At 55.8% G+C, this 17,123-nt stretch overlaps 1 protein-coding gene across 1 annotated transcript in view; it reads right to left on the reverse strand.

Moving 5' to 3' along the window:
* The window catches only part of MINK1 (misshapen like kinase 1), a 59,155-nt gene that overhangs the window by 14,335 nt on the left and 27,697 nt on the right, over positions 1-17,123 (reverse strand). Inside the window, exons 9-21 of the mRNA XM_081165709.1 lie at positions 14,945-15,023; positions 14,370-14,545; positions 14,144-14,213; positions 13,188-13,398; positions 12,226-12,342; positions 9,900-10,106; positions 8,781-8,966; positions 6,980-7,276; positions 5,790-5,887; positions 4,606-4,767; positions 4,295-4,407; positions 2,444-2,532; positions 1,444-1,563 (exon numbers count right to left, since the gene is read on the reverse strand). Coding sequence (XP_081021835.1) covers positions 1,444-1,563; positions 2,444-2,532; positions 4,295-4,407; positions 4,606-4,767; positions 5,790-5,887; positions 6,980-7,276; positions 8,781-8,966; positions 9,900-10,106; positions 12,226-12,342; positions 13,188-13,398; positions 14,144-14,213; positions 14,370-14,545; positions 14,945-15,023 — 1,925 coding nt within the window. The remainder of the gene's footprint in view (positions 1-1,443; positions 1,564-2,443; positions 2,533-4,294; positions 4,408-4,605; positions 4,768-5,789; positions 5,888-6,979; positions 7,277-8,780; positions 8,967-9,899; positions 10,107-12,225; positions 12,343-13,187; positions 13,399-14,143; positions 14,214-14,369; positions 14,546-14,944; positions 15,024-17,123) is intronic.

Genomic DNA, 17,123 nt, shown 5'->3' on the forward strand with positions numbered 1-17,123 from the left:
TGCATGGGAGTTGGCCTGCCTGCAATGGAGACCCCACCCCACCAGGAGGACTGCCCAGTGGGCGCAGTTTGTGACAGGCATAGCAGGAAGCCAGCGCCAGCCTCTCCTGCCCCCCACCCAAGCCCCAACAAAAATCCCAGCTATCAATCCCCTATAGGTAAAGGGACCCCTGACCATTAGGTCCAGTCATGGCCAACTCTGGGGTTGCGGCGCTCGTCTCGCTTTATTGGCCGAGGGAGCCGGCGTACAGCTTCCAGGTCATGTGGCCAGCAGGACTAAGCCGCTTCTGGCGAACCAGAGCAGCGCACGGAAACGCCGTTTACCTTCCGCCAGAATGGTACCTATTTATCTACTTGCACTTTGAGGTGCTTTCGAACTGCTAGGTTGGCAGGAGCAGGGACCGAGCAACAGGAGCTCACCCCGTTGCGGGGATTCGAACTGCCAACCTTTCGATCGGTAAGTCCTAGGCTCTGTGGTTTAACCCACAGCGCCACCCACGTCCATTGATCCCCTACCCCCCCCTTTTCTGGTCTGCTCAACCTTTTTAATAAGGAATTGGGGAGATTTATAACTTATCTTAAAGACTAATGTAAACAGTTTGAATTGTTAGTAGGATTGGAATATCACTTGTAGTTTAATGGTGAATTTTAGATTTGGGTTATAAAAGATGCAGGAGGAAATGATTGACAGCAGGACCCTCAAAGGGGAGGCGGGAAGTCCAAGAGATTCCTTGGAATCTTGTTTTTATGTTGTATGCTGGATAGGTGACTGTAAAATGTCACTCTGAAAAACTAAATAAATAAATCCCGCCCCCCAAAGGAAAAAGAGTGGGAGGAGAAAGCCAAGTTTCTTGGGTTCTTGGGCACACGTCATGTGAGAGATGCCTAATCAAACCTATGCTCAAAGCAAAACGTGGGGTGTTCCACCTGTGGGGTGAGGCCGGTGACCCCCAAATGGGGCCTGAGATAGCTGGGAAGGGGGGGGGGGGAGTCCAGCGATTCCACTCGGCAGCCCTGCTGAGCTCGAGGCCCGAAATTTGTTGAATTGGAAATACGATTTCCCATTTCATTTCTGTGCTCAGTTGTTTACAAGTCCCGTTTACATGATTTTGTAGGCTCTGTGCATGGCTTTTCTCCGTTTCAGTTTTGTGAGTTTGCTTCCCTGCCCTGGGGCTGAAAACATTCAATGAAGCGGGGTAGGGTGGGGGGATCTATATAAATGGTGTAAATAAATAAAAATAAATAGAACGGTGGCCAATTAGCTGCGCTGCCTGCCAGTCCTTTCTCCTCTAGGCCACAGTTCCACCCCCTGCCCCAAACCGAGCCAGAAGCTGTGAGCGAAAGCAGCAAGGGGGACTGGGAAAGGTCCAAGAGAGTTGGGGGGGGGAGATGCAGAGGGGGGGTGATGTCCACGGAGGAAGGGGGATCAGGGAAGACTTCATGATCTCACAATGCGGCAGCAGGACATGGTGGTTTGGGGGCAGCAGAGAGAGAGAGAGAGAGAGAGAGAGAGAGAGACTGAGGACGTGGGGGCACTAACCTCTCCGATTGCCCGCTTATAACTCTGAGTCGTGCAGAAGGGGGGAAAGAGGGAAGGAAGAGGAAGAGAAAAAGGGCAGAGAAGTTAGGCCGCTCCCCAGCAGGTAGATCCCTATGCTCTACCCCCTCTGCCCACCCCCCAGCCCCAGCCTTCGGGGGTCAACACCCCAGCCACCTCCCCCTGATCGCTTGCAAGTTTCAGGGCAAATTTCTAGTTGGCAAGGGAGGAAGAGAGCGAGAGTCAGAGAGAGGAAGAGAAGGAGAAATCCAGGAGGGAAAAGGGCCGGGCTGGGCTATGGGTCAGAGGGGAGGATTTGAGAACACACACACACACACACACACACACACACACACACACACACCCTCCGGTCATGCCCTTCCCCAGAGGAAAAAGGGGAGTAAAGAAAACCCCAAATTCCGTTCAAAACCTTTTCAAGGCGGAGCGTGCAAGGAAGGCCACACATCAAGAGCTGTCCACAGAGAAGCGGCCCAAGAGATTACATGCTCCAATTGCCCAAAAACTAAAGGTGTGCCACCCCCCCAGTTTCCTCCCCCCTCCCCCGGCTTCCCCTGCAATCCTCACCTCCCTACAAAATGGGGCTGCGGTGCAACATCCCCCCCCCAACTTGGGTGCACACGGAGAACTTTCTGAGATTCCAACTAAACTTTGGGAGGCTTGAAAATAGAGGTTGGATGGGATTCTTGAGCTGTGATTCCTGCATCACAGGGGGTGGGGTGAGCTGGATGGCCTTTGGGGGGTCCCTTGCAAACATACGGTTCCATGATTCCATGACGGAGCCCAATGGGCCCCCTCTGGGTGGACTCCTCAGGCTTGAGTGGCGGGGAGAGGTGAGACGGACGCAGAAGGGGCTACGGGCCTCCTCCCTTCCTCAGAGAGTACTCACCGCTGGCCGCCCAGGCCGGGACCGGTGGTCATCCCCCTTGGGCTTGTTCCCTGGCGGCAGGATCGGAGAGCTGTCCAATTTCAGGGGGGCTGGAGAAGCAGAGCGGGAGAGGCGTCAGAGAGACCCCAAAGGGCACAGACGTTGTGAAACACCCCCCCCCTCCAATGGAACAAGTGGGGATTAGGCAGGAGCGGGGAACCGAATCCGGTCAGCAGACCGGATCTATAAACGGCTGACCCTCCACGGACCACTGCCCCCCACCTGCCAATCATCTAACACCAGGTGACGGAAACACCAAGCCCTGATGGCGAAGGAGAGCATTCAGAGGGCACCGTTTCTGAACTTCTGTGTTGGGTGGGTGGCTTGCTACCTATTCCAGACTGTCAGTGAAAGGAGAGAGTCCCGGGTTCAATCCCTGCCGGCCTCTCCAGGTATGGCTGGGAGATATCCCTGTGGGGTTGGGCTAGATGACCGGTGGGGTCCCTTCCAACCCTACAACTCCACAATTTCCTGCCTGAAACCCTAGCGAGCCGCTGCTTGCTGGTCAGATGGACAAAGCGTTTGTGGGTGCTGGGAATGTGCCCTCACCAGACGCCTGGGGGCACCGCTGTCGCCAGCCAGTGCGGACAACACCGCAGGAGGCAGCTTCCTGCGATGCCAAGGAGCAAAGCCCAGCGAACTGGGTGCCCCCTCCCTGTAGTGATCAGGTGGGATTGCTATGAGGAATTATGAAATATGGAGCAAGCCATTTGTGTCAGCAGTGAAAGCACTGCGTTGACTGGGTTTGATTCAGTGACAATAATTCCTGATCAAATCCCACAAGCCTCTGCCTCTCTGCCCCATTTTCTCTACTGGTCATTTTCTTTCTCTGCCTGACAGGCATTTATCAGCATTCTAAACACAGGCCAGTTGTCCACCAGGCATCCTGGACCATAAAAATAGTAGGTAGCTTCTTTGATGTACAGTGGTGCCCCGCAAGACGAATGCCTCGCAAGACGGAAAACCCACTAGACGAAAGGGTTTTCCGTTTTGGAGGTGCTTTGCAAAACGAATTTCCTATGGGCTTGCTTCGCAAGATGACAATGTCTTGCGAGTTCCTGTGGGTTCCCCCCCCCCTTTCCCAAGCCGCTAAGCCGCTTATCAGCTGATCCTAAACCGCTAAGCCGCTTAACAGCTGATCCGCTAAGCCGCTTATCAGCTGATCCTAAACCGCTAAGCCGCTTAACAGCTGATCCGCTAAGCCGCTTATCAGCTGATCCGCTAAGCCCGCTAATAGCGCTAATCCGCTAATGGGCTTGCTTCGCAAGATGAAAAAACCGCAAGACGAAGAGACTCGCGGAACGGATTCTTTTCGTCTTGCGAGGCACCACTGTACCTTTTCTTGGTTTTGTTAATCTTAGGGCCAGGAAATAGTGTTTCACATAGGAGGTGATAAAATATACTTTCCTTACCATCCTTCCTTCCTTTCCTGCCTGTTTATGACCTCCGGGGTTTTGCTGAATGCATTCCTCTAGTCCTGTTTTATTGACTCTCATATATGTACGCATGCTCAGAGTAGTCTTTGTAGTTAACATGATTTCTTCTGATCTGACTTTGTCCCACGTGGGTTTTTTTTTTAATGCTCAGAGGAAATCTGATTGGTTCTTACGAACACTGTGTAAAAAGTTCTTTTGTGAATAAAACGACCTGGGCCGGAGGGTGGAGACGGATTATTATTACTGGCACCTCCTCCCAGAGTCTTGCTGGTCAAGCCTCGTGTGTATTTTACTAATCAAGGTCCAATCCTTCTTTGCTTTTGGAACGCAACACCTCCCCCCCCCCAGGTCACCCCAGATCCGGCTGCCCCCTCACCTCCTATGCGGTTGCGCTCCAGTGAGCCAGCTTGGGGCAGGTTGCCCGTGCCGGCCTGCAGCAGACTGTCCGCCCTCTCCCATCCTGGGTCGCTCCTCCGGAGGTCGGGGTTGCTGCGGGGGAAAGAGGGCGCCCCTCTGAGTTTAGGCCACCTTCCCAGCCCCCCAACTCACTCCACACGCCCCTCGTTCCGCAATGCTTTGTCCCACCACCAGCACCTCCGGCAGCAGAGAGCCCATCACCGCGCAGAGAGAGAGAGAGCGCACCGCAGAGGAAGCCCCGCTCGGCCAGCAAGCCTGCTCCGTCATTACCTACTGGCGTTTGGCACGGGGGCCAGAGGGTCCCGGGGCGGGGTCCGGCGGGCGGGCTGCGGGGGGGCAGGAGGAGGAGGGGCTGGCGAAGGGCCCCCCCACCGGGGGCCCCTCTCCAGCCGGCTTTGCATGTGGATGTGCCAGGCGGACTTGCTACGGGGCCTGCGGAGGGGAGGAGCACACAAGCACGTCAAGGGGGCAGGGGGCCTGCGCTGCTGCACCCCCCAGGAGTCGGGGGGGGGGGAGGATCAGAGGTGCCTACAGCCCTGCAGTGTGGGATGGGGAGGCCAGTGTGAAGTCTGCTCTGGCCCCAGGGCAGCCGTGGGTCAAGGGGGAGCTTCCCTCAGTCCTGGCAACCCTTCCAAAGAAGAGTTTGGGATACTCTGGATCCATCGCTTGCAGGACATGGAGGGCTTCGGTTGGGGGGGCGGGGGGAGAGCTGGCCCCCAAGGTACCGTTATTTTGCTATGACTTGTTGGCCTCGCTTGTCTTTTTTTTGTGCGTAAAGGAAATTCAAAAGGGCTTTACACAAAACTGCAAACCTAAATAAAGCCAAAACAATACAAGAAAAACTTTAAAACCATGGATGTGCACAAAAAGCAGCCTAATGAATCCCGCTTGCACTTCGGAACTCCCTGCCTATTGACACCAGGCAGAAAAGAATCTGCACGGGACTCTTTTCGGCGCCTGCAAAACACGTTTTTGGTTAGGCAAAGCCTGTCCAGCTATTTAGAGTGACATAACGGCTCAGAATGTTTTAATCCGTTTCTTATAGTTTATTGCCGATTCCATCTTTCCAATGTTTCAAAGAGCTGCTTTCACCGATAATTTCACCGTTCTTTTGTAGATCACTTTGAGGTGTGTGTGTATTTAATCAAGAGGTGTATAATTTTTACAAAACAAGTTAATAAATGAGAGAGTGCCTCAAACTCTCCCAGAAATGTTTCTTCCTGGAAGCTGCCAGCGATGGCGCCAGGCTGGCATTCCCAGGCAAACTCTGTAGTCCAATCTTGGCACAATGGGAAGCCCTGGTTCCTGGTCCCCCCAGACCCCTTGGCCCTCCCTCCCTGAGAGGACCCAGCTCCCCCCCCAACTCTTACAGCCTCTCCCCACAAGACATGGGTCTCAGGATTGAGGCCCAGCAGGCAGCGCTGGACCCCCGGGTCACTTCAGGGTCCTCTTACCTGGCTCGGACCGCATGGACTGGCCGGATAGCGCCGCCGCCACTCCCTGCTCCGCTGGTGTTGAGTGCCGTCGCGATGGAGGACGTTCGCTGGGGGACCTAGAAGGGGTGGAGGAAGAGGGGGAGAGAAAGCATGAGTGGGGTGGAGGGGGGCCCAGGGAAGCCACCTGTCTCCTCCACCAGAACAAGGGTCTCAGATGGGGAGGGGCAACTTTAAGACCCTCTGGGGCTCAGGGCTTCTCTCTCTCTCTGCTTCAGCTTCACATCAGGAAAAAGGGGGACGCGGGTTTTCTACTCTGCGAGGGCAAGCAGAGTGCTTTGCTCTGGGTGCTTTAGCTGAGATTCCTGGGGGTTGGACTGGATGACCCCTGGCAGTCCCTTCCAATTCTATGATCGCTGTGATTCAGAGGGCAGAAGCCGAGGGTCAGCAGCGTGTGGCATGAGGCGGCTGCAGTCTGCCACTCTTACCCGTCTCTCCCAGTAACCTGAGAACCCAGATGGGCTGGGAGAGACAGGAAGGACGAGAGGCTGCCTCACTCTGCTGAGCAGAGCCACTCTGGCTCGCAGCCGTCCATAGGCGTCTCCTCCTCATCTCTTTGTCTAGACCTCTTTTTAAGCTTGGTGGCCGTCTCTGCCTCTTGTGGCAGGGAGTTCCACAGTTGTCCTACGCACTTGGCTTAACTGAGCTCCTCCTTCCTTGCCTCTCAAGGCAGAAAGAGGCCACAACCCGCATGCCCCCTGTGACTTTCGATCAACCCCCCCCCCCGAGAGACGGGGTGGGTGTGTCGGGGGGGGGTACAGGAGGGAACTTGGGGTGCATGCGCTGCTCAAATGATGCACACCGCCCTCAGGGCCATTCTCCTGCACATGCGGTCATTTCACAAAAAGACCAAGCTCACTTTGGGAGGGAGGCGGATCTGTGAAGTGAACCACACAGCTCTTGGGACAGCATTGACAACCCTTGGGCAGATCTTCCCGGTGGAATTCCTCTGCCTGGAATTTGGGGTTGGGCTAGATGCCCCTCGGAGTGTCCCTTCCGACTCTATAGCTCTCCCACAGGGACGGGGCAGCGCTGTTGCCGCAGTGCCTCCTGCCCTCTTCTCCCCCAGAGGACCCAGGGGCCCTAAGCTCTGCCACGACAACGCCCCACCCCCCCAGCACACCCCAAGCCCCCTGCCCCTCCGCCGTTACCTTGGGAGGGGCCTCGGGATCCATTCTGACCCAGGGTCCTCGCTGTTCGGCGGCAGTGGCGGGCCGGCTCGGCGGCGGGGCGGGCCCCTCCGAGGTGGGGTCGGAGTTCTGCCGGATCATGCCCGCCCTTGGTGGGGATGGGGCGGAGGAGGAGGAGGCGGAGGAGGCGGCGGAGGAGGAGGAGGAGTCATGGACGGGGAAAGCGGCCATGTTCTTGCTGGGCTGGTCCTGCAGCGACTGGGAGCGAGGGACGGGGGCTGCGTATGGCTTGAGGGGGACGCGGTGGGCGAGGTGGCTCTGCGGAAGGAGAGGGGGGCAGGGAGGGAGGGGGCAGAGGCTGAGAACGGGGAGGGGGGCCTAGCCGTTCCCCCACCAGGCCTGCCTCCTCCTCTGAAGCCTGCCAGAGCACCACTGCCTGCAGGCCCCCCCTGCCCTCCCCAAGAGCCCAGGAGGCCTCGTTCTTCCCCTCTCATTCATTCCTTGCCCTCAAAGCCCAGCTCAGGACGGCAGAGTGCCCGCGGTTCTCCTCCCCTTCCTCATTTCATCCCCACAACAACAACCCTGAGAGGTAGGTCAGGCTGGGAGCCCAAGAGCAGCCCCTACCCCGAGGGGAAATCTGAACCCTGGTCTCCAAGGTCCAAACTGGACCCTCTAAACACCAGACCACCTTCCTCTTTTGAATAGGGTGTGTGTGTGTGTTGCTTGCTGGAGTCCCATCCCATAAGCGGCACACACAAAACACTACCAAACCACTCTACATTCTAAATCTTATACTGAAGGTAACGGGACCCCTGACCGTTAGGTCCAGTCGTGACCAACTCTGGGGTTGCGGCACTCATCTTGCTTTATTGGCCGAGGGAGCCGGCGTCCAGCTTCCGTGTCATGTGGCCAGCAGGACTAAGCCGCTTCTGGCAAACCAGAGCAGCGCACGGAAACGCCGTTTTCCTTCCCGCCGGAGCAGTACCTATTTATCTACTTGCACTTTGAGGTGCTTTTGAACTGCTAGGTTGACAGGAGCAGGGACCGAGCAACGGGAGCTCACCCCATCGCGGGGATTTGAACCGCTGACCTTCTGATCGGCAAGTCCTAGGCTCAGTGGTTTAACCCACAGCGCCACCCACGTCCCTAAAATCTTATATTAATAATCCAAAAATTGAGAGAATAAGGTACAAGATACTCATTCAAATTGTGCCCAAAAGGAAGATTCAGTTTTTAAAGTTCCTTTAGCCAGGTTCCTGTAGATATCAAGAAAGGTAAGTTTGATCAAACGAAGTGTCGGCAATGTTACGCACGAGAGTTAGACCAGGTGCTGGCGTTTGTCAACTTTAAAGACTGAATCTTCCTTTTGGACACAATTTGAATGAGTTTTCTGTTTGTGGCTTCTGTAGTAGATCTTGTACCTTGTTCTCTCAATTTCTGGATTATTAATATAAGATTTAGAACGTAGAAGGTTTTGGTAGTGTTTTGTGTGCCGCTTGTGTGCTGCTTACTTCATATTGGTCTACTATGAGAATTGGCAGCATAGGCTCATTTCTTCAGTACTTGGATTCCCATCCCCGGCAGGCCTGGGGATCCCCACGTGCCCCCTCTCTCCTCCCGTGTATCCTCAGGGCCTGGCCAAGAGGTGACCCACTGCTAATCCTTCCCCTGCCCCCGGGATAAAGAGGTCAAAGCACAGCCAATGAGGGGGAGCAGGAGGAGAAGCAGCAGCAGCAGCGGATGGCAATGAGCGGTGGGGGTGACTGGCTGGTGTTTGTGCAAGTCCTCCTGTGCTCACTTGGGGGGCGGGAGAGACCCTCACCTTGTGCTGCCCCTCCTGGGGCTCGACGGGGCGCTGCATAGGCGGGGTCTGCGAGGCCGGGGAGGAGTTGAGCGACACCGACTCGGAGCGGGACTGGGGGGCCGACTCTGGCCCAGGGCCCCCCAGTTTGGTCTTGGCCACCGGCGAGGCGGAGTTCTGCTTGTTCATGCGGGTCCGCTCTTCCACCTGGAATCACAGAACGGCAGGGTTGGGAGGCTCTCTGCCCCCAGGGTCATCTAGCCCAACCCCGCGCAATGGAGGAAGCTCGCTCCTTACCATTTGAGCCGGTTGGTTCAGGCCCTGCCCTCCGGAGCAGCAAAAAACAAGCTTTCTCCACCTTCCAGGTGGGAGCCCTTTAGCTATTTGAAGATGGCCGCATCGTGGCAACATCTCAGTCTTCTCTTGAACAGACTAAACATGCCCGACTCCCTCAACCGTTCCTCACAAGGCTTGGCTTCCTGACCCTTCATCATCTTGGATGCCCACCTCTCATTTTTGTGGGATAGCCAGCCTCACATAACCAACATGCTTAAGTCTAATGAATGTGTGAAGGGGTTAATGCCATAGAGCAAGCTGCCCTGCCAGGCGTGGCTAGACCACTCCTCCTTACCTTGAGGAGGGTAATCAAGCCTATGGTGCCCCTTCCGGCTACCTGAGGAGCTCACTGTGTAAAGAGGTCTGAGCTGGTTGCTCCAAGCTCAGACCTCATGGCTCTCGCAAGCCACTACTGTGTTCCTGTGCCGATAGTTTAGGAACTTTCACCTCTGTAACCATGCCAAATTTTACTGCCTGTGTTTTCTGGCTGACGTACGGAAAAGCACATGAACATGACCTTTGGAGCGTTTGCAAGTAAACCATTTCTATGCTATGCTAGGGGAAGAGGGGAACTTCCTTACAAACTCACAAAGCCATATTTTAAAGGTTTAAAGCCGGGATTTCCAGGCTTTCCTTTGCTGCGTGTGTTGTGATTTGAAATCTCTGTTGGGGTTCACGCACCAGAGAGCACTTGAGTCCATCTTGGGTTTTTGGCATCCAGGAATTCTCCTTTTACACGTCTATTTTCCCTTGCCAACCAACACGTCTGAAACTGTGGTGCCCAGAACTGGACAAGGGGCTTACCTCCCGGGCCCAGGTGGGCTTGTCGGCGGGGTTGGCGCTGCGGTTGTAGTGGTAGAGGGGCTTCTTCTCCTGCTGCTGTTGCTGCTGCTGCTGCTTGTGGAGCTGCTGCTGCTGCTGGAGGGACTTCAGGTAGGCGTGTTCCTGCTGCAGCTGGCGCTGGAGCCGCTCCGACTGGCGCTGCTCCTCCAGCTGCTTGCGCTTGTACTCCTGGAAGGGAGGAGGGGAGCCGGTGAGGGCATGGGGGGGAGTCTGGCTCCCAGAGCAGGCCAAGAGGGCTGGATCAGGCCGAAAGGGGACCCCATCTTTACCCAGCATTGTGTTCTCACAGGGGCCAAACAGACGCCCACTGTGGGGATCCTGCAAGCAGGATTCGAACACAGGATCACTCTCCCTTTGTGGATTCCAGAAGCTTCGCCGCCTCCAGCTGAGCAGAGCCCTCGTCCCCACAAGCCGCCTGCAAGCCAAATGGGCCGGCGCCTGCCCCCATCGGTGCCCTGTGCCCAGCTGAAGAAGGGCCTTGGGGGTTCCCCCTCGGAGTTCAGGGTTTTTGGGAGGGGGCCCAGGAAGAGCAGTAAGAAGCCCCCCCTCCTTTTCTTTACCAACAGCAGTGCTTGTTCCTGGAGGAGCTGCTGCTGCAGGATCTCCAGCTGCCTCTGTTCCTCCTCTAACTTGTGCCTGATATACTCCTGGACAGAGGGGAAAAGGCAGCGGACAGAGAAGGAGAAGGGAGAGAAAGAGAGACAGACAGACAGAGAGAGAAAGAGAGAGAGAGAGGGCAACAGGTGAAGGAAGGAGGAGAGAAAGCGCACCCAGGCAGAACCGCCACCCAAAGAACAGAGGAGGAGGCCTCCCACCACCTTGCAGAACCTGCCACCCCATGGAAGCTCAACAGACCCAAACACCTGGGAGCAGGGGCAGAATCCGGGCTTCCCTACAATTCTAGGAGTCAGTGCCTCTCTCGGCCCCCACCCCTACTTAAAGGTAAAGGTAAACTCTGGGGTTGCGGCGCTCATCTCGCTTTATTGGCCGAGGGAGCCGGCATACAGCTTCCGGGTCATGTGGCCAGCAGGACTAAGTCGCTTCTGGCGAACCAGAGCAGCACACGGAAACGCCGTTTACCTTCCCGCCGGAGTGGTACCTATTTATCTACTTGCACTTTGACGTGCTTTTGAACTGCTAGGTTGGCAGAAGCAGGGACCGAGCAACGGGAGCTCACCCCGTCGCAGGGATTCGAACCGCCGACCTTCTGATCGGCAAGTCCCAGGCTCTGTGGTTTAACCCACAGCGCCACCCCTGCTTATCCTGCACCTTTTGTGGTGTGCCAGGGGAGGCAAAGGATCAGGGAAAGCACTCAATGTCCCTCTGAGAAAACGGAAAATCTGCTTTATAGGGTACAGCTGCATCTCACACAGCGGTTTGGTCCCAAGAGTTCTGCATAGACACAACCTTATCGTATGGCCAAATTCTTGGAGGTGCCCCCATAGCTGGCGGGTGACTTGGAGAGGGAGACAGAAAGAGAGAATCCCCCGTACTTTCAGAGCCCATGTGGGGAGCAGTCCTTGCCCAGAGAGCAAAAAGAGCTTCGAAGGTCTCTGCCTCGCTTGAGATCCCACTCATCGCGTGATTTCGACCCAGTGTGGTTGAAATCGAGCAACTTAAATGTGCAGCAGGTGCCATCGCGCTGTATACAGTGCCTTGGTCCAGTATATCTGAAGGAGCGTCTCCACCCCCATTCATTCAGCCTGGACACTGAAGTCCAGTGCCAAGGGCCTTCTGGCGTTTCCCTTGCTATGAGAAGCCAAATTACAGGGAACCAGGCAGAGGGCCTTCTCGGTGGTGGCACCTGCCCTGTGGAACGCCCTCCCAACGGATGTCAAAGAGAACAACTACCAGACTTTTAGAAGACATCTGAAGGCAGCCCTCTTTAGGGAAGCTTTTAATGTTTAATAGGTTATTGTATTTTCATATTCTGTTGGGAGCCGCCCAGAGTGGCTGGAGAAACCCAGCCAGATGGGTGGGCTATGAATAATAAATTATTATTATTATTATTAATTATTATTATTATTATTATTACTGAGTCAGACGCACTGGGGTCCAGGTTGCTCCGTGTGGCCCACACTGACCGGCAGCAGGGGCTCTCCCCACATTTTCAGGCAGGGGAGCCTCTCCCAGCCCTACCTGGGGACGGAACCCCCAAACCTGTGCTCTAGCCAGTCAGCTGTGATGGCATTTTGCCCGGTCCTGCCCGCCTGGTCCAAGCCAGGACTGCTGCTACTGCTGCATCCATCCCCCCGCCTTCCCAAGCGCCCCCCCCGGCCTGCCCCACCTGCTCTCGCTCAGCCTGCCGGCGCTCCTCCTCCCGGCGCATGACCTGCATGTCCTCCATGCGCCGCTGCTGCTCCTTCTCCTGCATCTTGCGCTGCTCCCGCTCTCGGCGCTGTTGCTGCGAGGGAAGAGGGGCGGGGAGACGTCAGAGGAGGAGAAAGCAGGCAGGCCGGGGCCAGGAGGAATCGACTCGAGGGCCACCGCCTCAGTGGCCCTGGGGAAAACCCTGCCCTGCCCCTCCACCTAAGTTCCAACTTTGCGTGGCGGAGGCTTCCCGGGGCGGCGGAACAGCACATGTTGCCCAGAACAACTGGGATTTCTTCTGTTATATTTCCCCTTTTCTGCGAAGGCTCTGTACTCCAACCTGCTGTTGTCACTGCTGATATTATTATTACTTCTCTCCTTCTTTATATCTGTCTCTAACTGGAAAAAAATATCTTTTTTTTTAAGCCTCGGGTCCTCTGTGTGCTGAGCTGCCAAATGAGCTCAGTCCAAGCAGAGAAGCCCCTGCAAATCCTCAGCTCCTCTGAGCTGCGTCAAATGTTGAGCTGCGTCAAATGCTCTCTGACAAATCCTCCCTGAGAGATTCTGGCTGCTTTGATACCGAGACAGAGTACCCCTCTGCCGCTGCTAATGTTGGATACTTCGGGATAGCATTTCCTAAACATTTGACAGCAATGAGATATGGAGCCTTTAGTGCTGTCGGCCCGGCCCTGTGGAACTCCCTGCCACTGGAGAGCCAATGTCTAAACGCCTGCTGAAAACTTCTCTAGTCCGCCAGAAAGAGGCAGGCAATTAAGAAGATGTCCTTCCACAATGGTTAACCGATGTCTGTTTCGAACTTTTAAAAATACGGTTTCGTGCATTTTTGTGGCAAACCGCTTCGATACCTTTAACGAAACAGCGGTCTGCAGGTTTGCTTTGGCGCAGCCCCCGCCTGCCCATCTCACCCGCCCGGCTCACCTCCTCCACGCGCCGCCTCTCCTCCTTCTGCTCCTCGATGCGCCGCTGGCGCTGGTGCAGCAGATGCTTGATGTGGGCCTCGGAGTCGCGGTGCTGGGCTGCCAGCTGCTGTTGCTGCTGCTTCAGCGCCTCTGAGTTGCTCTTGTTCTCCTGCTGCAGGCGCAGGAACTCCCGGCGCAGCGTCGACTCCCCGGGGACATTCATGATGGAGCTGGCGGGAGGGGAGGCGGGGCGGCACGCTGGATCAGGCCGGCCTCCTGCTCTCACAGCGGCCGGCCAGGTGCCCGTCGGGAGAAACCGGCGAGCGGGACCCGAGTGCGAAAGCGGCTCTCCCCTGCTGCGGTTTCCGGTGAGGGGGAGATTCAGGAGCACCGCTGCCTCCGAAAGGGGAGGACGGAGCAGAGCCCTTGTGGCGAAGAGTTCTGTCACGCGTAGGAGGCTGTCTTATGCAGAGTCGGGCCGTTGGTCTATCTAGCTCTGTACTGCCTACACGGGCTGGCAGCTACGGCACCCCAGGATTTCAGGCAGGTGGCTCTGCCAGCCCTACCTGGAGATACTGCCGGCGGGGACTGAACCAGGGACTTTCCGCTGGCAAGGCAGACGCTCTGCCACTGACGCCCTTTGTCATGCCAGAGCTCAGGCATGGAGTGAGGGGCTTGCCAGGCCCGCCCCCTGCCTCACACCACCTGCCAAGTCCACCAGGAAATGGATCCCAGACACCTGAAGGCAGCCCTGTTTAGGGAAGCTTCCAATGTTTAACAAATTATTGTATTTTAATATTCTGTTGGAAGCCGCCCAGAGTGGCTGGGGAAACTCAGCCAGATGGGCAGGGTATACATAAATAATAATAATAATAATTATCCCACACAGGGGAGCTAGTTGGGGGGCTCCTGTTCTGCCATGGGCCAGGCAGGGGGAGGCAAGCGCCAGCACACTCTCATCTCTGCCCTGCTTACCTGGGCTCCCCTTCCTCGCCGCGCCCGTCTTCCTCCTCCTCGCTGCCGCTGTACTCGTACTCCGTCTCGTCTGCCGGAAGAGGCAATGTGGGCAAAAATCAGGGGAGTATGCGGGGATTGAGGCCCTCAACGTCTCCCCTACCTCTGCCCCACAGAATGGCGGTGCAGTGCAGGAATCCCGGCCACTGTCTCCCTGGGCTCCCCCTCTGCCCTCCGCCCCACACACCTTTCTCCCCCCTCTTCTTTCGGGTGCGGTCGATGTGGTCCTTGAGCTGGATGCGGACCTGCCGCTCTGTGGGCTGGTCCCGGACGAAGGGGAACTTGAGGAGCTGCTCCGTCGGGGGGCGGCTGGTGTAGGCCTTGATCAGGCAGTTGTCAATGAAGTCGATGAACTTCTTGGACCTGCGAGGGGGGGGGGCAAGGCAGCTCTCAGTCTCCCCACACGGGCAGGCAGAGCTCAGGCGAGCCAAGGGCCAGGCAAGATGCCTCCGAGCTCACTGCGCCCCATCACCACCTGAGGAACCTCTCTCTGTCCCAGCCTGCCGGGAGGAAAGCAAAATCGGCTCCCATTTGCTCCTTGGGGAGGACCAGCCCCAAAGCCCAGAAGGGCCCGGGATACAATCCCCGCCGTCTGGAGGCCAAGACCCGAGTACCCTCCCCCCTTGACGATTCTGCTGAACTCGGTTGTGATGCCAAGCCAGCAGAGAGCACAAGAAGCGCAGCCCACGAGCCGTTAACGCCAGGCAGGCCAGCGCCCAGTTCTGTGCTCTTCTTCCTGGGTGGGGGCAGCAGCAAACCTACCACTTCTTGGATTTCAACTTGGGCGGCGGGTTGCGAGGGATGAGGAAGAGGGCCCTCATGGGGTGCATGTCGCACAGGGCTGCCAAGAGGAGGGAGAGAGAGGGAGAGGTGAGGAGCAGGACCCCCCCTCGCCCACCACGGCTCACGATGTTTTATTCCATTGAATTTACAGTGGTACCTCTGGTTGCGAATGGGATCTGTTCTGGAGGCCCATTCGCAACATGAGCAGAGCGCAACCCGCGTCTGCGTGTGTCGGGATTTGCCGCTTCTGTGCATGCGCTTTACATCATTTTGTGCGTCTGCACGTGTGGCGAAACCCGGAAGTAACCCTTTCCGGTACTTCCGGGTCGCCATAGGCGCCGACTCCATGGGGCTTGAGGGGGCTCGAGCCCCCTCAAAAAAATTTTTTGGGGGGGGCTCAGCCCCCCCAATAATCTCGGTCGGGCGCCCTTGCAGCAGAGCGCCGCCGCCGCCCCCGCCTCCTCCCCACCTGCTCCTTCACCAGCCAGCCAGCCGCGCGCCCTAATCGGAGAGCCCCGGCCGGAAATCCCGCGAGAACAGGGGAATCCCGACTGGCCACACCTCCCAGCCAGCCAATCGGCTGGCTGGGGGGCGTGGCTTGCCCTATTTAGGGCCGGAGCCACTTTATTTGCATATTCATGAGCTTATTTATTATTCATGAGCTTTCCCGGCCCCCCCAATATTTTTTCTAAGTCCGCATCCCTGCGGGTCGCTGCAGGATGCAACCTGAAAATGCGCAACCTGAAGCAAATGTAACATGAGGTATGACTGTATTTCTTTTCTAATTCTTATTACGTTCTTTCAACATATAACCACATCGCAGAGGTGAGCAACGAAGAGTCCCACCCTAACCAAAAAGCTGGTGTTTAGGGCAAGGCATGAAAAATAACAACCAAGTAACTTTTTATCCCAGGCTACTATTTGTAAAAGAGACAACAAAACAGTTTATTTTAACCGGAATGTTTTCTAGCGTGAGCTGAGTCCTCTCTTTTCATTTTCCCCCAGCCAGGTTCATAATAAAGCCGGGCCATTCGATTACACAGAAGTCTTTGCGCTTTTGGCTGACTAACATCCTATGTCCTTCTAATTGTTTTTGCATGAGGGTTTCTTGTTTTGTTCTTATTACGTATTTTGTGTTTTTATCTTGTATTTTTATGCCCTGGGATCTGCGGATCAAGGGCGGTACACAAATTCAATACATAAAATAACAGTAATAATAATACAGTGGTACCTCGGGTTAAGTACTTAATTCGTTCCGGAGGTCCATACTTAACCTGAAACTGTTCTTAACCTGAAGCACCACTTTAGCTAATGGGGCCTCCTGCTGCTGCTGCGCCGCCGGAGCCCGATTTCTGTTCTCATCCTGAAGCAAAGTTCTTAACCTGAAGCACTATTTCTGGGTTAGTGGAGTCTGTAACCTGAAGCGTATGTAATCCAAAGTACCACTGTACTATTAATTTGTCAGCCGACTTTTCCACAAGTGCCGTTTGCCATACTGTGTTGTACCAATTCGTGAGATAAGCCCCTCCAGGTTCTTCCAGGGTCTCCTTGCTATGAACCCGCCTGCCAGCAAGAGAGACTGTTAACTGGAGGATGAAGCTGCAGGTTAGCATCACCTCCCATTTGGAGATGTTTCACCCGCACAGAACTTTCCCACATCTCTGGCATGGATGTGGATTTGAGCCTGTTAAGGCAAAAGAGGACCCCTCAGTCCCCAAAGACCCCACGGAATCTAGGCCTTCCTTTTCTGGAGAAGCCCAGGGAGTTGGATGCCCAGCCCCACGCGACAGCCTTCCTCAAGGAGCCAGGATCCCTGGGCCTGAGGGAGCCACAGGATGCTACTTGCTGCCCTGCCCCAGCCCCGGGTTCAAGACCAGACAATCCCTGCCTCAAGCCACAACCATGCCTCTCCCTCTCTCCACCCCGCTTTGCTGCACAGACACTCACGAGTCCTATGGGGATATACGCTCGGTATTTATTACCCCTGCTATGCAGAAATCTCCAAATGAATCTGAACTTCAATGTCTAAAATCCCTGGTAGAGGACAAGGATCCTGAGGTCACGTTAAGGGTGGCCAAATTCTGTGCGATTGCCATAAAACTTAGGGAACAAGCTGTGCTATCATAAGGATTAAGGTTTTAAATGGTAATTTTAGGTT

This window comes from Podarcis bocagei, assembly GCF_964188305.1.
Source record: "Podarcis bocagei genome assembly, chromosome: 13".
In the NCBI taxonomy this organism is placed as follows: Eukaryota; Metazoa; Chordata; class Lepidosauria; order Squamata; family Lacertidae; genus Podarcis; species Podarcis bocagei.